Here is a 20,970-nt window from a genome sequence, read left to right as displayed (position 1 = left end):
AAAAAAAAAAAAAATCCTTTTCAATGGCTCTTTGCGATGTCACTCAACCAATTCCCACAATTCTCGATGGTAAAAATTACTCCCTGTGGATCCAAGGAATGCGTGGTTTTCTCAAAGGGCGTAAATTATGGCGGATCGTTACTGGTGATGATCTTACAGACATTGAGTCTCTCAAACAGTCTTCATCATCATTTTGAAATGAAGGATCTTGGAACTCTCAGTTATTTTTTGGGGCTTGAGATCACCACTGCTTCTGATGGTTACTATCTTTCTCAAGCTAAGTATGCTGCTGATCTTCTCTCCCGCGCAGGAATTACAGATACCAAGATAGCTTCCACTCCTCTAGAGATGAATACTCGACTTACTCCTAGGGATGGAACTCTTCTTGCTGATGCTACGCTCTACCGACAGTTGGTTGGAAGTCTCATTTATCTCACTGTTACTCGTCCTGACATCGCTTACGCTGTTCATCATGTTAGTCAGTTTATGGCGGCTCCACGATCTATTCATTTCTCCGCCGTTCTTCATATACTTCGCTACGTAAAAGGTACTATGTTTCATGGTCTTCATTTCTCAGCTCAGTCCTCGCTGACGTTGTCTGCTTATTCTGATGCTGACTGGGCTAGTGATCCTACCGATCGACGATCCATCACTGGTTATTGTTTTTTTCTTGGAGATTCTTTGATCTCTTGGCGCAGTAAGAAACAATCTATTGTCTCTTGTTCTAGTACTGAATCTGAGTATCGAGCATTAGCAGACACTACTTCAGAGTTACTATGGCTTCGGTGGTTGCTTACTGACATGGGTGTATCACACCAAAGTGCAACAATTATTCATTGTGACAATCAAAGTGCTATTCAGATTGCTCACAACGATGTTTTCCATGAGCGAACCAAGCATATTGAGAATGATTGTCACTTTGTTCGCCATCATTTGATACACAATACTCTTCGCCTTCAGTACATTACGTCCGCTGCCCAAACTGCTGACCTTTTTACCAAAGTGCACCCACCAAGTCGATTCAACACACTCGTTTCCAAACTCAATTTGGTCTCTGTTGACCCAACTTGAGTTTGAGGGGATGTTAATATATATTATATCATATATATATATATGATATCATATATATTATATCCATTATTATGGGATTTGATTAGATATGTTAATATTCTATATCCATAATTTAGGGATTTGATTTGATTAGGTTTCCTTGTATAGCTTGTTATTTTGTGTATATATACGCTCACCTTTATTGAGAAGAATACACATTATTTTCATCTCAATTCTTTTCGTAACAAGAGGGAAAAGTGAAATTTACCCTTAATATTGTACTAATTATAGAAAATTTAAAAGGCTGCAAAACCCCAATTATCCAATAATATTTTACTAATTATCTTGTTGGTCAAAATAATCGTTGACTTAAAAACAGTGCAAAAATTCGAAAAAAAATGTCGAGTTTGGGATCGGAGGGGGTTTTGGCGGGGACGACGGACGACAATTTCTGCATGGAGCCTGACCCTCCATTAACGGACGACTACGCCACCACCGAGGATTGGCGGTGCGCACTCGGCAAGGTGGTTCCCTCCGTCGTCGTGCTCCGCACAACCATCTGCCGGACATTTGACACGGAGGCCGCCGGCGCATCCCAGGCCACCGGATTCGTGGTTGACAAGCACCGCGGCATCATCCTCACCAATCGCCACGTCGTCAAACCTGGTTCGGCTGCGGCGATGATGATGATGGGCACTTTGATTTTTCTCGTCAACCCTTGTTTGACTTTTTTTTTTTTTTTTTTTTTTTGCAGGTCCGTTGATGGCGGAAGCTATGTTCGTGAATCGCGAAGAGATTCCGGTGTACCCACTGTACAGAGACCCTGTGAGTTTTTCATAATCTTGGAGACTGAGTTTGAGTTCTTTGAATGATGAGTCAACCCAGGAACTAACTCGGAACTCAGTTGATGAATGATACATTGATGTGTTTCTTGAATGATGATTTTAACCTATGAACTAATCAAATTGAATCAATTGGTATGAATGAGGATCGACTCCGAAATTTTTCGATTGAGTTTTGTTTGGTAATGGTCTCTCTAGGTACACGATTTCGGCTTCTTCCGCTACGAGCCATCCGCTGTACAGTTTCTGGACTACGAGGAAATCCCTCTTGCCCCCGAGGCTGCTCGTGTGGGGCTTGAAATTCGGGTTGTCGGCAACGACAGTGGAGAAAAGGTACGCATAGTTCAAATATCATGGTTAATTCGTGACGTACTAATCCATTGTATATAGAGATACTATAACGTCTGTAGATATATGCCACTAGTAGTGATTTGTCTTTCGTTTTTCGCTTTATGAATTTGCAGGTCTCGATTTTGGCTGGCACACTTGCTCGTTTGGACAGAGACGCTCCATGCTATAAAAAGTACGTCTCCGTTTGATACTAAAATTTCCGTATCACGTTGATGACGAATTTGCCGTTTATGCAGGGATGGCTACAATGACTTCAACACATTCTACATACAAGTAACCGTTCGTATATATGCTTTTAAATGAGTTTTAGTTAGCTTAATTAATCTTAATTAATCCTTGTGTTTTTTTCTTCTTGATTAATTAATACATAGGCAGCTTCCGGAACAAAAGGTGGTTCAAGTGGGTCTCCTGTAATTGACCGGCAAGGTCGAGCAGTTGCCTTGAATGCTGGGGGCAAGACATCCGGCGCTTCAGCATTTTTCTTACCTTTAGAACGAGTGAGCAGACGTATTTTCTGAATCATTTTTTTTTAATAATAAAAAAAAATTGGTTGAAATATTATTAATGCATCAATTCGGATTTCAGGTCGTCAGGGCTTTGGCAATTTTGCAGATAGGAAACGACTCTATGACAAATAAGGCCTCGATTCCTCGCGGTACACTTCAGGTGTGTTAGTTTGTTTTTCTTTTTTTCTTTTCTTTTATGGTTTTGTCTTCATGAATTGGCCTCGATTAACTAATCTATTATATATAGGCTACATTTCTCCACAAAGGATTCGATGAGACACGTCGACTTGGCCTCAGAAGCAAAACCGAACAGGCATATCTCTCTACCATTCGATATTTCCGTATTTTATGCGACGCATTACCAATCAACGGGGACTCACGGATGCCCTTTTTTTTTTGTTTTTTTTTTGTTGTTGTTGTTGCCATTTCACTGCATCATCAGATAGTGCGAAATGCTTCTCCACCTGCGGAAACTGGAATGCTCGTCGTCGATTCTGTGGTGAGTATAATTATATCGGTATTTCACCTCTTATCTGGAAATATATAACAGTCGTTTGATATTTTGTAATCAGGTGCCGTATGGCCCAGCTGATAAGCGTTTGGAGCCAGGTGATGTGCTTGTTTGCTTGAATGGAGAGGTACACACGACACGTGCTTGATTTTTAAGAGTATTGCTCGTCTTTGTATTTTGTGTTTATTAGTTTCAGTTAAGAATTCTTTCTTTAGTTTACTACCCAATTTCTGAAGATGGAAAGTTTGCTCGACGACAGTGTCGACTGCAACGTCGAACTCCAGATTGAAAGGGGAGGCAAACCTTTGACTCTGACATTGACCGTATGTTACTTTTATATTACGTATAAATATACTCGATCCTCTAAAACAGATCCGATTTAAGCAATAAGGTGTTTCAGGTTCAGGATTTGCACTCTGTTACTCCCGATCATTTTCTTGAAGTCGGTGGTGCTGTAATACACCCTCTCTCATATCAACAGGTTGTCGTTTTTCTTCGATTCGTTATAATTACTTCTTCGGAATTTTTTCTGGTCAATAACTTGCTAATTTTCGTTATTGCCATTAACTCAAACCATTTTTTTTATGCAGGCTAGGAATTTTCGTTTCCAGTGTGGTCTTGTATATGTTGCAGATCAGGGGTACGATGCATTTCACTTTTGTCTTATTCTAAAATGTCCCGTTTTTCTTTTTTCTTTTTCTTTTTTTTCCGTTTCAAATTATGTTTATGTAAAAATTGCCGCCAGTTATTTGCTATCGAGAGCTGGTGTTCCACGCCATGCTGTTATTAAGAAGTTTGCCGGTGAAGACATAACAAGACTCGAAGATTTCGTTTCCGTGTTGTCTAAGTTGTCGAGGGGTGTAAGAGTACCGTTGGAATATATAAGCTATAAGGATCGCCACCGCAGAAAGGTACACTTGTTCTGTTATTAGACTATTATTACACATACGTATATTCGTCTGTATATACTTTGATTACATCTCCAAAAGAAAGTCGGGAGGACTTAATAAAAAAATATTTTCTTGTTATCCGTAGTCCGCCATTGTCACAATCGATCGGCACGAGTGGTACACCCCTCCTGAGTTGTACACTCGTAATGATAGTTCTGGGCTGTGGACTATAAGACCAGCTTTGCCGCCAGAATCTCCGCTTCTATCACCACCCTTAACCAATAGGGTGGCGGACTTGTCTGCTGCTAGCATTTTATTACACGACCTTTCCTTACAAGAACCTAGGCAAGAAACAGATAATCGAGATAATGCAGTACCTGAGCGTGTGATCGAGCCTTCCCTAGTTATGCTCGAGGTAATTATAATCTTCTTTTTTTTTCTTTTTTTTTTTTTTTTTTTTTTTTCCAGTGATTCTTTGTTTGATTCATTTTCAAGTACTCTAAGGCCTCGTTTGGTAGGGCAGATTAGCCATGATTAACTAAATAATTGGAGTTTGTTTGATATATGGTAAACCCAATAATTTTTTGAGTCGACCCGAAAATATTATTTTTATCATCATGGCCTATTTTGCTTTTTAGGAAGATTATTTATTGGACATCCCGTGGGGTCCAAACGAGGCCTAAGGAGAGTTTTGGTTTTCCTATATTTGCAGGTTCATGTGCCGTTATCATGCATGCTCGATGGTGTGAACTCGAAGCATTTTTCTGGAACTGGTGTTATCGTTTATCACTCTCAAAATATGGGATTAATTGCAGTAGATAAAAATACTGTAGTTGTATCCGTATCTGATGTAATGCTGTCTTTTGCGGCCTATCCAATCGAAATTCCGGGCGAGGTTCGTGCATCTTCTTCAGCCGAGGCGACTGTTGGGGGTACTTATGTAAAATCGCTCTACTTATTTGTCTTTTTTTCTCTACAGGTTGTTTTTCTCCATCCTGTACACAATTTTGCGTTTGTTGCGTATGACCCTTCTGCCCTTGGACCCGGTGCTTCTCTAGTTCGAGCTGCCCAACTTCTTCCTGGTACGAATAAATAAGTAACAATGAGTGAAGGCATCCTTCTTTTTAACAGTATCCCCATTTTTTATATCGATTTTTTTTTATTAATAATAATAATAATAATAATTGGAAATCGCGACTCAGAACCTGCATTATGTCGTGGAGATTCTGTATATCTAGTGGGATTGAGTAAAAGTCTACAAGCAACTTCTAGAAAATCCTTTGTCACAGATCCTTCTGCTGTTCTTGATATCGGCTCGAGCCACTCTCCAAGATACAGAGCGACCAATATGGAAGTAATCGAGCTCGATTCTGGCAAGTCTCGGAAATCAATATTTTATTATATATATATATATATAATATATTTGAATTTATTTGCCATTTAATTCTTGTTCATGCACAATACGTTTTTTTCAGATTTCGGTAGTAAGTTTTCTGGTGTACTTGCGGACGAGCTCGGAAGGGTTCATGCTATTTGGGGAAGCTTTTCGAATTACGTTTGTGCTTTTTCTTCTTTTGTTTCCGCTTCTCGAGTTTTTCGTTATCTGTTTTTTACGTGCAAAAACATAGTCTAAAAGGGTGTAATTCAAACTGCAGGTCAAATATAATTCTAGTTCGTCCGAAGGGCAGCATCAATTTGTTCGAGGTATTCCAATTTACGCAATAAGTCAGATCCTTGACAAAATTGTATCCGGCACGGATACCGGCCCCGTTCGTCTCGTAAACGGAATCAAAAGGAATATGCCGCTCATAAGAATTTTGGAGGTTGAACTTTTTCCGACTTTGCTTTCTAAAGCTCGTAGCTTTGGCCTGAGCGACACTTCGATCCAGGTAACCAACATCTCTTTGTATAATTATTCCCAAATATTTCCTATAATAGATTTTGAGATGAGTATCGGAATTTAAATCGAGGTGTGAGTTCTTATTATTAAAACAGGCACTGGTTAATAAAGATCCAATTAGGCGTCAGGTTTTGAGGGTTAAGGGTTGTTTGGCAGGATCGAAAGCTGAAAATGTACTCGAACAAGGCGACATGCTTTTGGCTATCAATAAAGATCCCGTTACATGCTTTCGTCACATCGAAGACGCTTGCCAACAATTAGACCGTTGTAATCAAACCAACGGAGTTCTCACACTCACAATTTTCCGTCAGGTCTGTTTTATCAATCAATTTTTTTTTTTAATCTATTTTAATTTATTTAGGCTTGTATATATTTATTTGTTTGTTATATTAATTAATTAATTAGTACGGTATTTTCAGGGCCGTGAGATTGAAGTAGCGGTGGGAACGGATGTGAGGGATGGGAGTGGGACCACACGCATGATAAATTGGGGTGGTTGCGTAGTGCAGGACACTCATTCTGCCGTTCGAGCTCTTGGATTTCTGCCCCAAGTAGGGCATGGTGTATATGTTGTCAAGTAAGGCTTTTTCGCGAGTCGAAAAGTTACTTAATAATATCCTTGTTTAAATTATTATTTATTATTTATTATTTATTGTTTATTATTTATTCAGGTGGTGTCACGGGAGCCCTGGAAATCGGTATGGTTTGTATGGTACGCAATGGATCGTACAAGTAAACGGGAAACCGACTCCAGATTTGGATGCATTTTCCGCTGTTACAAAGGTAGGTATATGATGTCCCTTTAATTATTAATTTTGCAATAAAAGGTTTCGTTTCGGATTTTTTTTAATAAAAGTAAAATTGGGAATAGGAAATTGAACACGGCGAGTTTGTTCGTCTGAACACAATATACTTGAGCGGGAAGCCTCGAGTGCTTACACTGAAGCAGGATTTGCACTACTGGCCCACGTGGGAGCTGAGGTTTGATCCTGAAACTGCAATGTGGCGTCGAACGACAATTAAAGCTCTCGAAAGTTCTATTGTTTGATTATCAATGTGTAATCTGTATATATATATATATATATATATATATATATATATATATATATATATATATACATACATATATATATATATATAAAAACATTTGTTTAGATGATGATTATTCTGTACAGAATTAAGACCAGTAGCTATCATTTGTTGTAATAAAAAATATAATTATAATTTTTTTTTTCTTACAATAACCTTTTTCTCTTGAGGGTTAATATCAGTGAATGCCATTGATTTATTAAAATTACATCTGTTACCCCCTACTAAATTTTGGAAATTACATATACTCCTCTTTCTCTTCAGGGTTAATGCTATTGTAATTTGTGGAAAATGAGGTACAAATATTTGGAAGAAAAATATGATTTTCAGATATAGCTAACTATTGGTAAATGTTTTTTTTCAAGGTTTGATAGAAAATGTTTAATAGATAAAAATAGAATGTATGAAAAGCTAGAGGAACAAGAAGCGAATAAATCTTAAATCAAAGGGTAAACCAATAAAAGAGTGTCGTGCACTGAGAATCGATCGACGGGCTTCCTTCCATCTCCGAAATCCCTTCCAAAAATAATGATTTTCCGATAAAATATTTTTTTGTGATAAAATATATAATGTTGAAATACTAATAAAAATATTAACTTACATTTATTAGCTTTAAAAACTCATGTGGCTGTGCACTATGCATCATATATTGTGTTTCGATAGTGCAAAGTGCTATTAATTTGTTTCGAGGGTGCAAAGTGACAAAATAGTATATTTCAATGGTCCAAAGTGGGATTAAGCCTTATTATTATTATCTTTTTGAAAACAAAAATTTATCCCCCGAGGTTTTATAGAAAATGGGAAAATTAAAGTGTCCGTCCCTCAAGTTTGCACCAATTTTACATTTGGCCTCCCATGTTCACAAAAAATATAATTGACCCCTCATGTTTTAAAAATTCAACAGTTTTAGTTATTTTCGTCAATTTTTCGTTAGTACTAACGGAATCAAGTGTGTGTCTGTCACTACCTTAACTGACGAACTAACAGTAAATTGACGAAAATGACCAAAAGTGTTAAATTATCGAAATGTTTTTTCCGTGAACATGAGGGACCAAATGTGGAATCAATGCAAACTTGAGGGGTCAAAACTCTAATTTTCCCGATAGAAAATGTTTAACAGATTAAAATCGAATATATGAAAAGCTAGAGGGCCAAGAAGTAAATAAATGATAAATCAAAGGGTAAACCGATAAAAGAGTTGTCGTGGACTGAGAATCGACCGACAAGCTTCCTTCCATCTCCGAAAATCCCTTCAAATTCAATTGCCGCCGTCGAGAAATTTCCTTCCCCCAAAATTAGCCGGAGAAAAAAAATGAAGCGGAAAAAATGGTCGGAGGTGGAAGAACAATCTCTGCTGTCGAAGTACTCGGACCTCCTCAACTCCGGCACGCTGCCGAAGCTAAAGACCAGGGAGAAGAAGTTCCGACCAATCGCCGACCACGTCAATTCCGAGCACCACCTCCAAGACCCGATCACGTTCCCCTTCAAGTGGTCGTGGCGTGACGTGTCAATCAAAGTGCAGAACATGCGCCACCAGTATCTGGGCGTGAAGCAGAAGATCCGGATCTCCAACAGCGACTTCAATTGGGACGACGGCGAAATCCACTGGGTCAATTTCTTGAAGTACAAGCAAGTCTTCGGCGACATCGAGCTCTCCGACACCGCCGGTAAATCGATCGGCGCGAAATTCGGCGACGAGGGCATTTCGGCTATTTTGGGGTATGATGTGGGAAGTGAGGAGATTGAGGATGATGAAGAAGTGTGTGAGGAGGAGGAGGAAGAAGATGGGGAGGAGGAGGGGGAGGAGGAAGAGGGGGGTGATTTGGGGGCGAGCGATGGGGGCGAAAGGGGGGCGAAAGAGGGGAATGAAGAATTAGGGTTTAATGAGGGGAAGAAATGGAGAAAGGGGAAAAGATTAAGAATTGTGGGTGCTAAAGTTTTGGAATTGAGGGATGTGATTATGAGGAGAGAGGAGAGATGTAGAGAGAGAGAGTGGAGTAAAGAGACGGAAGCGATGGAGAACGAAGCGGGTAGCAACGAGAGGGAAATGCGGATGAAGAAACAGATCGAAGATAGGGAGGAAGGGGTTTTGGCAAAGGAGATGGAATTGGAGGAACTGCAGGTGAATTGGAGGAAGAGGGAACTGGAGAGAAGTACGCGGTTGGAGAGAGAGCTCGAACTGGAGAGGAGGAGAAGGAAGAAACGCGAGGAGAAGTGGGAGGAGGAAGAGATGGAGTGGAGGGAGAGATTGGTCGGAATGCAGACGGAGCACGAGAAGCAGATGATGCAAATGCACGCCGATTCTTGCCAGAACCAATTGCAGATTCTTGGGGTGGTGGCTCGGATTCTGTGTCAGTTTTTCGGGGGGGCGGGTCACGATGGTTTGGGGGCGCTGACCCCTCAGGTTGTTTTGCAGCAGCATCCAGGTGGCGGGTTGAGCGATAACGGGGGGAAGGCTGATGCGGCTTCGCCCTCTGAATTTTTGTAGATGTGTGCCGATAAAAGGGGTATGATTGGGTTTTTGATTTAGTGTGTCTATATGTCTGCATAATATGTATTGAGATATAATCTTAAGAAGTGGCTTATTGGATTTGTGGCAATATAAATATTGGTATGTGTGTGTGTGTGTATATACGAATGTGTGAGTGTGAGTTTTTGAATGTGTGTCGGTGGAATGGTCGGAACGAAACGGGAACGGTGCCTCGGTTCTGGAAACCATAGCCAAACAGTTCCACAACAAAAAAACGTTGCCAAACGAGAAAAAACGGCCGGAACACCGGGACATGGCGGTAAATTGGATGGTCGCGGTTGTCATGCGTACTAGAACGGGCTGGAACGGCATGAATCATCGTAATTTACTTTTTCAAGTCTCCAACGACGATTTAAGGATCTAAAACCAGAATTTTAATATTAAAATTTGGGTAAATTACAACCACCCCTTAGGTATGGTAAAATTACGAAAACCCCCTCCTGTTTGGTTAATTACAACAAGCCTCCTCAACTATAAATTTTCTTACACGTCCACCCTTGTGGTTTCAAATCTAGTGGAATCTTCTTGATTATATGAAATACACTCACTTTTGTACCCCTTTTATCAAATTCGAGCTCCACATTTTGAAGCAAGATGATCATAAGATGTGTTTTTTTGGCTTGTATATATCAGACTGTGGTGCAACAGAAACTGTATTTTTACACAAAATGAATACAAACTAGAGCACATTCCACGGAATCTAAATGATTATGTTGAATTTGACTCATTAAGGATGGAGGTGTAAGAAAAAATCATAGTTGAGGGTAGATGTAATTATCCAAATAAGAGGGTTTTTTTGTAATTTGACCATATCTTAGGGGGTGATTGTAACTAACCCTAAAAGTTTTAAAAAATTACAATTAACTCCAACACTTTAAATGTAGTTTGATGTGGGGCTAGGGAATGACGTGTCATGATTATGAGTAGGTTTTTTAAGTTTTCAAAATTTGCAGTTTAGTCCAAATTGTTTTTTATTTATCTTAAAGTAAAGAGATAATTTTATAACCTACATTTTCACCCTTAATTCTATTTCTCAAGGTTTAAAAAATTGTTCTAAAATTAAAATTGGAGTTTTGATGATAGTTTATATATTATTATACTCTAATATTAATAATAAAAACTTATTTGACATTAATTCTAATTTTTTGCATTTTAATTATAATTTATCCGTTTCGGCCGCGACGCAGTCGCGATCAAGCAATGGAACTGGAACTGCGGTGTCCGCAACGACCGACCGCGATGTTCCGGCAAACCATGTGTGTATGAGCTGTTTAGGGAGTATATTTTTGCTGAAATTGGATTTGAGACTAGAATTTAATTATTCTCCTACAAAATGCTTTTTGCCAATGGGGAAGATTTATCGTTCAATTTTGTCTTAATCTTTGTGATTTGCATATTAGTTAAGAGTATATATTCTCATTTGAAAAGTGAATTTGTGCATATCAACTTGACTCACCCTTAATTTTAATCTCAAGTCATAATCATATTTTTTCAATTTTGACATCTTATGATTAAACAAAATAAACTATGATAAACAAAACCACAATCTCAAACAAATCACCCATTCATTTATCCAAAAACAAGCAAAAACAAAATAGAACATAATAATAATCCAAGAATATTTGATAAACATAAGAGAAAATAATAATAATAATAATAATAATAATCTTAAAGTTGGGTTGTCGTTGGAGTGAACCAAACAGGAGACGGAACAATCCTTCGTACACTAACCTCGTCAACGGGATAATAGCACGGCGAAACGGTTCGATCTCGGTAGTTGAAAATGCCTACATCGTGGCCGCCATAGATGCCGTTATCCCAATACGGCGGATTAAAAACATCCGTAAAATAAATAGAATCGGGCTTCAATTCCGGGTATTCACTGGCCCGCAATGCAAACGAATAGTTGGGGCCGACAAACATGGCGAGCCCGTCCAACGAGCCACCATCCATGTAACTCAACTCCCCTTTCTCAAGATCAACTCTATGTACATCGAAACCCACAGTCCTGTACGGATTACTGTCTTCGTAGTCGACTTCGTCGCTCGGGTAGTTATAGTAGAGAATATCGAACGGAAGTAGTGTGTCCTTGACGAAACGCCTCACATGGTAAAGTTGGTCGGTTTCTTCGTCTATGACGAGGTATTTCCTAGAGACGCACGACTTTTTCAGATTCAGCTCCTCCTCGGAGCTGGCGGCGCGAGGGTAGTTGTTTTTGTCCGACGAGAGGATGACGGGAGTCATGGTTGGAGAATGTGGGTCCCGGAGATCCCAAGCCTCGAAATCGCCGAAAGTGGTGACGCAGTAGAAGAGGTTTTGTTTCGGGGAGTAGACGAAATCTTCGTAGTTCCTCTCGTAAACGTGGTCGTCGAGTTTTAGTTGTAGTTCGCCGATGGGAGTCCAATGGCCGGAGGTGTGGCCGGGGCAGCAGAAGGCCAATCGATTTGCATAGTTGTAATTCATGAGGGCGCGGCAGTCTTGGTCGTCGGGGGTGGAGGAGGAAATGACGACCCTGGTCACCCACTGAGAGTGGTGGCTGTGGAAACCTATGTTGTCGCCGTAGATGTTGACGGATGGGAGTTCGATGTGGCGGCGCGTGAGTGGGTTATAGAGGAATAGATCGTCGAAAGTGGTTGATCTGTTGAATAGGCATAGCCACCCGTGCGAAGATCCGACCAGTGCCGCGTCGTCGTCCAGCAATTCGTCTGATAACGTCATAGGTTTTTTGATAGTGACTACTTTGTCTTGGGCGATGCTGTAGAAATTGTAAGCCGTAATTTTTTCAGTTTCTTCATCAAAAGATGGCGGCAACATCAGCCACGGCGAACTCGATACCGCCGCCGCCGATTTTGGAGGAGAAGGCCAATAGGGAGATCCGGAATTCGAAATTCGAATTGAAGACCCAATTTGCGACCGACGAGGAAAGAAACGGATCCGAGATCCGACGGCCACCGTTGGAGAGGGCCAATTTGCAGATACTACGGCGGCGTCACATTTCCACTGAACCAAACGGAGTACGGATGAAGCCGCCATTAATCACTGAAAGGATAGACGAATTATTAGTCTCAAGGGAAAAAGTGAAATAAACCATTCTAGGGTTTCATTCTAGGGTTTACATTACATCTTTTCCAAAGATAGCCACACGGCTACATAAATGCTTCCCAAATTACCTAGGGTTACACACATATATATATACATAAACCTAATTCTAAAAATCAAGTGTCGCCCGCGCATACAGAAACAAATAAATGGCTTTATCTATTGCAGGTTTGGTTCAATGGAGAGGTGAATTTGCCGCCGGTGTCGGATCTCAGTACCGTTTCATTCCTCCCGGCGGCGGCGGATCTACAATTCGGTTTACTCGTAAAGAGAGTTTCGTCGGGTTGTCTTCAATTCGGTTTTCTCGCAAAGAGGAGAAACATGTGTTGGGTGGTGGTGGTGGTGATGACGTGTCAACAACAAGATGGCCGGCTGCGGCGGCGGCGGCGCCGCCATCGCCATGGCTGGTGCTACCACCTTCCTTGGAAAAAGAAACGGAAGAAATCTGTTGGAATTTTTACATGGTTGCAGAGAACAGAGTCGTGAAGATAAAGAGGAAAACAAAAAATAATAGATTGCCACCTGCGAACATCGTTGGATCTTCACACGGCTGGCTTGCTTTAGATTTCAATGCCAGACAAATTCTGTGGAATCCCCTCACGTGCGACCGTATAATTCTACCGTCCATTGAGTCCTTACCGGTGGAAAAGAAAGATCCAGATTTCTATTTACCTATGAGAAAGCTCATCTTATCGTGCTCCCCCGACGATGAAGACGAAGACTGCATCGCTATGATGAGCTACGATCTCAACGAGAGGCTTGCTTTTTGCCGCCTCTCCCCCCGTGGCAGCGGCCCCACTGAGTGGACCCCGATCGGAAAACCCTTCATCGAGCTCGACGACAAGACTTTTGAAAGGAACTACCGGGACTTTGTCTACTCCGCCAAACGCAAACTCTTCTTCTGCGTTACGGAATACGTGGAACTCGAGGCTTGGGATCTGCGGGACCCGCATTCCCCTCCGAAGATGATTCCTCTTCGCGGCTATTTGAATCCGGACAAGGAAGAAAACCACCCATTTGGCTCCGTCGGAAAATTGGACGAGTGCGAACTCAAAGAAATGTACGGATCCAAGAAATGCCTCGTAATCTGCGAGCAGACCGATCAACTCTTTCTCGTCCGTCGATACGTCGCCGATCGTAAGCCAGCTCACTATTATACTCCCCCTCCCCCGGGTTTTCCTTACCACACTGTATCTTTTGACGTTTACGAAATCGACATTGAGAAACGGGAATTGAAGTACATGGAGGATTCGTTAAACGGGCTTGCCATGTTCGTCGGGCTCAACCATGGGTTTGCCATCAAAGTAGAAGAAGGAGGACTTATTAATCCGGATTCTATTTACTTCACCGATGCAAAAGAGTATACTCCGAATTATTGGGACGATGATCCGAAAATTGGTGGACATGATATCGGGGTGTTTGATTACGCAAAACGGGATTTCTATCCGTGCTATAACTATCCCATTGAGAAAAGAACATTCTCCTCCACCCTTCGCCTCACACGCGCCGCCTCTGGAGCCGACAAGATCAAGAGGATTGTGCCACCACCAGTGTGGTTCCTTCCCTCGTCGTCTGCCGATGCTTCTCTCTCTATTAGCAACGGCGAATCTTCTACTTTATAATTATTTCGTCTCACCGGATTTAGCAATGGTTAGTTATCTCTATTAACATGTGTTAGATCACTATTGTTAAATTTCTCCAACTTAAATGTTTTAATTAATGCTTAAAGTTCATTGTTTTTCTTATGTGTTCAATCATCAACGCATGGGGATCTATTTTTGAAGTAAAACAACTATGACTGTGTATTTTGTAAACTGTTTATTTTATTTTATTTTGCAAAGTGCCAATGGACCATAATTCAAGGATGTAAAATGGCAAAAACTCATTTTTTTTTAATGTGAATTTGGTTTAATCTCACTTTACACTCTTGAAATATAGTATTGAGCACCTTGCACCTTTGAAAAATAGTATTGAGGCACTTTGCATCATAGATAATTACTAATAGCACTTTGCATCCACGACATACTATAAATCATTCATAATGCACCTTAAATTGGATATTTAATACTTGACATACTATAAATCATTCATAATGCACCTTAAATTGGATATTTAATACTTAATGAGGGTACTATCATTTTTTATTGATTTTTTTTTATTTCTAGGGTGCAAAATAAGAAATTAAATTGCTAGTTTCTTCTACCTCTTAACATATATTCGAGCACACAAAATGCAAAAAGAAAAACAAAAATCACAACGAATTACTAAAAAAGAAGACTATAATTTATTATCAAATAAAAACTTTTCTCACTAACTTATCCGATTGATGGATCTTTTATTCCAATTAGTGAAAATATTTGGTAGAAAATATCATTTCCAAATAACTTGATAATGAAATAAATAGCTGAACAATTTTTGTTTTTTTTTTGTTTGTAAAATATTATTTTGTAAAAAAAATATACATATTGATGAGATATATTTTTATTTTTGCACTTTATAGTTCAAAAGGATAATAATGATTTGACACTCCGCATTCTAAAATAATATCACTAAAAATATTAAATTACTTGCATTAGCTTTAAAAATTCACTAGGATTTTTTCCCCCGTGCGATGCACGGGATAATATTTAAACAGTGAAAAAAGAATCAATTTAATACGTAATAAGAAAATATAGTACACTAATATAGTAAAAATAAATAATGTAGTATTATTCATATTTTATATAACATTAGTTTTTTTAAATCTTACATATTAAGATTTACAATCCAAATAAATAGATTAAGATTTAACAAATCGAATTTCTAGCTTTATCTCTTATGATTTGAGATATATTGAAAAAAAATAGGAGACTAATAATTGTTGAAAATTATAGTTAAAAAATTAGTAGAGAAAGTAGAGAAAAATATTAAAAATAAATAATCACAGAAATACCATTAGGGTTTTTTAGGCTTGCCCAACGTTTCTTTTATTTATATATAAGAGTTGATGTGTACTATACATGATTTATTGTGTTTCAATGATTCAAAATGCTATTAATTTTGTTTTAAGGATGTAAAGTACTAAAATTACATATTTCAAGGATGCAGACGTATTTTTCGGCCTATTTAACTAACTTAATGTATTATATAAAACATGATTGTGTCAATATTTTTGCTATTTAACGTTGGTATACCGGAAGTTAGGAGGGTCATTTAAGGATCCAAAAAGTTTGGCTTTGTCGGTCAAAATTAACTGACGGCAAAATTGGTGGTCGAAGGACGAAGATATGTAACACAAGCGCTGGTTGAGCCAACGAGTCGAGTCAAAAATATGTATTCTAGTCAACAGTTAGTTCTACGCTTATAACTTGAGTCTACTGACTTATTTCAAGTGAAAAATATAAATTTTAATCGTTGTCAAAGATTACAATAAATCAATGTTGCTTGAACCGGACCGAATCGGCCGGTCGGACCTGTTCGACCGTGATCCGGCGATAAAGCGGTCCGGTTTAACATCTAAAACATGAAAAACTAAAAACCGGGGTCAAATGACCAAAAAACGGTTCAATTAGATAAAATTCGAGAACCGACGTGTCAGTTAAGGAACCTGATTTTCAGCCAAAACGTCTCGAATCACCGTTGAATTGGTTATTAGTGGCTAGATTTGAGCGAACATTCACAGACTTAGTAGTGGGTGACCGGATCTAGTCATGAGTGGTCGAATGATTGTCGGCTATGATCATGGGTGATCGAATATGGGCGGTCGATTGCCGGATTTGAAGAATAAAAAATGGAAAAATATAGAGTATAAGCATTAAAATATAGTAAAAAAATGAGGTGAAGTAGATAAAAGTGAAAATAATAAGTGGAAAACAATATTTTTAAAACATTAAAATAAATAAAATAATGATATATTAAAAAAAAAATCAAAAACCCGGTTGAACCGGTTCGACCCTATAGACCCATGACCCAAATGGTCGTCCGATTCTATAGCCGGTCCGGTTCTGAATAAACTCATACCCAAATGGTCGTCCGGTGCTATAGCTGGTCCGGTTATGGAAACATTGCAAAACACTAGAAATTATTTGTGAAAATCTGATTTTTTCCAAACACAAAAGCAAGAAATAACCATTTTAAATAGGCTTAATCCCACTTAATCTCACTTTGCACCTTCGAAATGGAGCCTTTTAGCACTTTGCATCATTGAAAAACAATAATAGTATTTTACATGCTCAAAATACAATAAATTATTCACGGTGTATATTGAATTGAATAATAAAGGCAATCTCTTTTTTTATTGGTTTTTTTAATTTTATTTCGAGGGTGAAAAATAAAAAAAAATGTAATTTTCTTCAACCTTCAATTTAATTTCAAGCGCACCAAATACTAAAAAATAAAAGTTACACTGGATTACTGAAAACAAATATATTTTCTTACAAAATAAAATAAAATAAACTTTTATCACTAAATTATTCGAGTGATGAATCTTATATTGTAATTGGTGTAAATACGAGGTTGAAATGTTTGGAAGAAAATATGGTTTTGAAATAACTTGATAACGAAACAGTCGAAAGATTTATTTTTTTCGTAAAATATTTTTTTGTGATAAAAAAAATTATTTGAAATATATTGATGAGATGTATTTTTATTTTTGCACTTTTTAGTTTCAAAAAAGATATGATGAATAAATAAAAATTAATTTCATATTCGGCATCGTAAAAAATACCACTAAAAATATTAAATTACATTTATTAGCTTTAAAAAATTCATTCGGGTTACATTATGCACGATTTATCGTGTTTCGAGGGTCCAAAATTTTAAACTACTTTATTTCAAGAGAGCAAAGTGGGATTAAATCATTTTAAATGACCAATTATAGAATATAAATTAATAATAAAGGTTTGACTAATTTCAGCCAGCAAATAAAAAACGAGTCAACGGCACATTCGAAAAAACATTAAATCAGTACAGCCTTATAATATGATTCTAGGTAAATATTGACATAATCCAATTTAATTACAGATTTACAGTGATAAGAAGATGAGACTATTTCAGTAAATTAAATCTCTGTACCGTATAAAAAAAATAATAATAATTTAAATCTTTGTAAAAAAAAAATGGAAAGTTTTGATCTGTGTAAAAAATGGGCGAGATCAATCAGAGGTAAGAAATGTAAGGCGGTGGTAAAGAAAGTGGAAAGAAACTTGAGCAGGAAGGCTGTTTTGATGTCGAAGATGGTTTCTTTCAGAAAAGTGTACGGCGGCGGCGGCGGAGCGGAAGGGTTTGATGAAGACGGCGGCGCTATTTGGAAGAAGACGATTATTAAAGGGGAGAAGTGCCGCCCCTTGAGTTTTTCCGGCAGGATTTTGTACGACTCCGACGGTAATCTTCTGCCGGAGTAAGTCGATCTCCACCGTACGGCCGATCTGATTTTAAAATCCGTCAATTTAATTTTGGCATTATTTCGAAATATATTATATTTACATTTATTTTATTAACGTTTTTTTGTTTGATTTATTCAAAAAGAAAGAAGAAGTATTTGGTGCAACGTGCAAATAACTGAATTAATTGGGTCCCTCTTCCAACACTCAATCCTTAACCAAAGTCAACGTAATTAAATAATTATAATATTGTTTTCTTAAAGTAAATATTCTTCAAATTGCACTTTAATATAAGAAGAAATTCCAATATGAGGCGTGGTTTTGTTTGCAAATACGCCTGCAATATGTATATTAAAAAAAAAGTCAAACTTATATATAATTCTATAATTTTCACTTCATTATATAACTAGTAAAATAATGATTATCTTAGTATTGGTCAATTATCAGATAATGATTGACTGCTCTTTAACCAAAATGAAATCAAATAAAAAAGAAGTTGGGGGTAAATTACTAGTAGCTTTAATTATGGTCAAGTTATGAAAAATTCTTCGTGTTTGGCTAATTACAATCACTCATAAATTATAAATCTTTTTACACCTCCATTCTTATGATGTCAAGTTCAATAGAATCTTCTAGATTCCGTAGAATGTTCTCTAGTTTATACGCGTTTTATGCAAAAATACAGTTTTCGATGTGACACAATCTGATATTTACAAGTCAAGAGACACATCTTATGATCATCTTGTTTCAAAATGTGAATATCGAATGGGGTAACACGAGTAGGTACAAACTGGAGCATATTACAAGTAATATAGAAGATTCTACTAAATTTAACACCGCAAATATGAACGTATAAGAAGATTCATAGATGAAAGGGTGATTGTAATCGATACATAAAAAAAAAAAAAAAAAATCGATAATTTTGCTTTTACCTCGTGAGGTGACCGTAATTTTCCTAAAAATTGCAAAAATGCACACAGAAACGAAAATAGTGCTAACAAATCCACCCAACTAATGTTTTTAATAAAAAAGAAATTTCACCCAATTTTCTGGACATTTTTTTATGAAAAAACACTTACAATGATGAGATATAAAAAAAAAAAAAAAAAAAAAAAAAAAAGCGCACACACACAGTATTTATGAAACAAAAACACCATACATAAAAACATTTCGTCAATGGCTGAAGATAGATTGTGATCCATTATTACTACTCCTAGATTTCTGCAAACAAAGATCAATAATTCTCTCAGTCACCTCTCCTTCATCTTTACTCTCTCTCATCATCTTCACCATCTGGGCCTTCGGTATCCTCAACCTGACCCGAACCGAATCCGAACCCGTACCCGAACCCAAACCCAAATCCGAACCGGAAACCATTTCAAGAGCCGACGATTTTTGCCGCCTCAGCATCAACCCATCAAGCCGCTCCTCGGCGCCGCTCCTATACACCACGGATCTGGACCTTCTCGTTCGGGGCTCCGGAAATTTGGGCATCTCCAGCAGGAAGTAAGTCTTCCCGGGCCTAATTTCCTCCCCGGGCTCTAATTCGGGGGCCCGGACACCGTATCTCTTCACTGTTTTCGATTCGAGCAGAACGTAACCCGCCGGGTAATCTTTCAGCACGTCCGTGGCTGTAGCCGGCAGCTTCAGCTTGAAAGTCTCGCCGTTGACTTTCATAATCTTGGCCTTTTTCTTCGACCCTCCGATGCCGTTCCCCATAAATATTCCTGTAGAGATACAGATACATACAGGTGGAGATAATTATGTATATATATATATATATGTGGATGTGAAAAAAATCATAGAATTGGGGTTTGAATCAGTGGGGATTTCTGGGCCACTAAAGAATTAAAGAATGATAGTGAAGTGGGAAAACTGAATCCTACGATTACAAAATATAGTAGTGGATAATCTTTGGTTACGTGGCTTTTAAAAGAAAAAAAGAAAAAAAAAACAAGAAGAGGTCTTTTTCGTGCCTTTTACATAAAAATTAGGGTAAATACATTTTGCATTCCTGTACTATCGAAAATGTCGCGTTCACTCCCTTGTAGTATCAAAAGCTACAAAAACTCCCCGATAGTTAGTTGTTCCGTCAGTCGAAGCTGATGTGGCATGTTGACCGCATTAATTTTCAATCTTTTGGACATAATCATGCGAACACTTGTGTATGTGTGTTTAGTGGATGTGGATGGTTATTTATAAACCTCAGTTACAGTTAACAAACATTCGGTGGCCGGTATATATTATCAGGTGTAGCATCTGACTCTCAACCCCACGAGGAAGTCTAGGTAAGAGTTTATAAAGGAAGATATGAGAAAAATTCATGAGATTTATTATTATTTGAGGCAACATATTTTGATTTTGATTTAGAGTATCTTGTATTTTTAAAGAAATACTCACGGTTTTGTTAGTTGAAAGTTCATCATTTTCTCAAACGCTGCAGTTTCAACGTTATTTTACTATCATAGTTTTGTTAAATAATAATCAATCTTTATACAGTTCCAAGTGTAAAAGTGCGAAAAATAAATTAAAAAAATAGCCAAAAACAGCAATGAAATTTGAAGACACAACCTTAAAAAAACACTCCAACCATATATGCAACAATCAACAACTTTCAAACATGCATGTACCTCCAAAGTCCAAATATATGTAACATTTTGACATTAATTTAATATATACTTTAATTATTGGCCAATCACAAAACACGAAAAATTCACATATATAGGTTATTCATTTGAAGAGAACCAATGTAGGTTTTCCCTGGTTTTCATGAGCTTCAATATCCGCCCCGAATTCGACGTTATCCTCTTCGCTTTTCAAGAAATGAGAATATCGAGAACTA

General features: G+C 38.0%; 5 protein-coding genes across 7 annotated transcripts; 3 read left to right on the top strand and 2 right to left on the bottom strand.

Annotated features, from left to right (window-relative positions):
* The first annotated feature begins 1,393 nt into the window (after positions 1 to 1,393).
* On the top strand, positions 1,394 to 7,126 carry LOC105973960 (protease Do-like 7). 3 transcript variants are annotated; one of them, XM_012999009.2, is made up of 24 exons: positions 1,396 to 1,716; positions 1,805 to 1,875; positions 2,091 to 2,225; positions 2,357 to 2,415; positions 2,480 to 2,516; positions 2,615 to 2,740; positions 2,829 to 2,909; positions 2,997 to 3,062; positions 3,192 to 3,248; positions 3,322 to 3,387; positions 3,476 to 3,583; positions 3,661 to 3,741; positions 3,851 to 3,900; positions 4,006 to 4,171; positions 4,296 to 4,565; positions 4,863 to 5,045; positions 5,130 to 5,232; positions 5,353 to 5,523; positions 5,626 to 5,705; positions 5,806 to 6,039; positions 6,146 to 6,361; positions 6,470 to 6,627; positions 6,722 to 6,833; positions 6,922 to 7,126. In XM_012999009.2, the coding sequence occupies exons 1-24, from the start codon at positions 1,449 to 1,451 to the stop codon at positions 7,096 to 7,098; spliced, it is 3,075 nt and encodes a 1,024-aa protein (XP_012854463.2). In that variant the 5' UTR covers positions 1,396 to 1,448; the 3' UTR covers positions 7,099 to 7,126. The 3 variants fall into 3 exon arrangements, 2 of the variants coding, with proteins under 2 accessions (XP_012854463.2, XP_088677817.1); XM_088821691.1 differs by having other exon boundaries at positions 2,480 to 2,522; XR_016033067.1 differs by lacking the exons at positions 6,722 to 6,833; positions 6,922 to 7,126 and having other exon boundaries at positions 1,394 to 1,716; positions 2,480 to 2,522; positions 6,207 to 6,361; positions 6,470 to 6,607.
* Positions 7,127 to 8,343: 1,217 nt separating this feature from the next.
* On the top strand, positions 8,344 to 9,760 carry LOC105973956 (uncharacterized). The gene has a single exon (XM_012999006.2). The coding sequence runs from the start codon at positions 8,452 to 8,454 to the stop codon at positions 9,625 to 9,627; it is 1,176 nt and encodes a 391-aa protein (XP_012854460.2). The 5' UTR covers positions 8,344 to 8,451; the 3' UTR covers positions 9,628 to 9,760.
* Positions 9,761 to 11,337: 1,577 nt separating this feature from the next.
* Positions 11,338 to 12,702, bottom strand: LOC148768328 (uncharacterized). Its single transcript, XM_088821099.1, has one exon. The coding sequence runs from the start codon at positions 12,700 to 12,702 to the stop codon at positions 11,338 to 11,340; it is 1,365 nt and encodes a 454-aa protein (XP_088677225.1).
* A 5-nt stretch (positions 12,703 to 12,707) lies between these two features.
* Positions 12,708 to 14,557, top strand: LOC148768327 (uncharacterized). The gene has a single exon (XM_088821690.1). The coding sequence runs from the start codon at positions 12,918 to 12,920 to the stop codon at positions 14,388 to 14,390; it is 1,473 nt and encodes a 490-aa protein (XP_088677816.1). The 5' UTR covers positions 12,708 to 12,917; the 3' UTR covers positions 14,391 to 14,557.
* Positions 14,558 to 19,163: 4,606 nt separating this feature from the next.
* Positions 19,164 to 20,539, bottom strand: LOC105975182 (uncharacterized protein At1g66480). The gene has a single exon (XM_013000358.2). It carries the CDS (start codon positions 19,845 to 19,847, stop codon positions 19,302 to 19,304), a length of 546 nt encoding a protein of 181 aa, XP_012855812.2. The 5' UTR covers positions 19,848 to 20,539; the 3' UTR covers positions 19,164 to 19,301.
* Between the last annotated feature and the right edge of the window lie 431 nt (positions 20,540 to 20,970).

This window comes from Erythranthe guttata, chromosome 8, assembly GCF_056151865.1.
Source record: "Erythranthe guttata isolate IM_541 chromosome 8, IM_541, whole genome shotgun sequence".
Lineage (NCBI taxonomy): Eukaryota > Viridiplantae > Streptophyta > Magnoliopsida > Lamiales > Phrymaceae > Erythranthe > Erythranthe guttata.
Note: the sequence above shows the minus strand (reverse complement) of the source record. Positions and strands in the feature narration are given on the sequence as shown.

Bases quoted from the DNA above. Each gene is read 5' to 3' on its own strand.
- LOC105973960 (XM_088821691.1), top strand. From the start codon at position 1,449: ATGTCGAGTTTGGGATCGGAGGGGGTTTTGGCGGGGACGACGGACGAC. The intron at 2,226-2,356 runs GTACGCATAGTT...ATGAATTTGCAG, and splicing joins GCAACGACAGTGGAGAAAAG to GTCTCGATTTTGGCTGGCAC. The intron at 4,172-4,295 runs GTACACTTGTTC...TGTTATCCGTAG, and splicing joins AGGATCGCCACCGCAGAAAG to TCCGCCATTGTCACAATCGA.
- LOC105973956 (XM_012999006.2), top strand. From the start codon at position 8,452: ATGAAGCGGAAAAAATGGTCGGAGGTGGAAGAACAATCTCTGCTGTCG.
- LOC148768328 (XM_088821099.1), bottom strand. From the start codon at position 12,702: ATGGCGGCTTCATCCGTACTCCGTTTGGTTCAGTGGAAATGTGACGCC.
- LOC148768327 (XM_088821690.1), top strand. From the start codon at position 12,918: ATGGCTTTATCTATTGCAGGTTTGGTTCAATGGAGAGGTGAATTTGCC.
- LOC105975182 (XM_013000358.2), bottom strand. From the start codon at position 19,847: ATGGGGAACGGCATCGGAGGGTCGAAGAAAAAGGCCAAGATTATGAAA.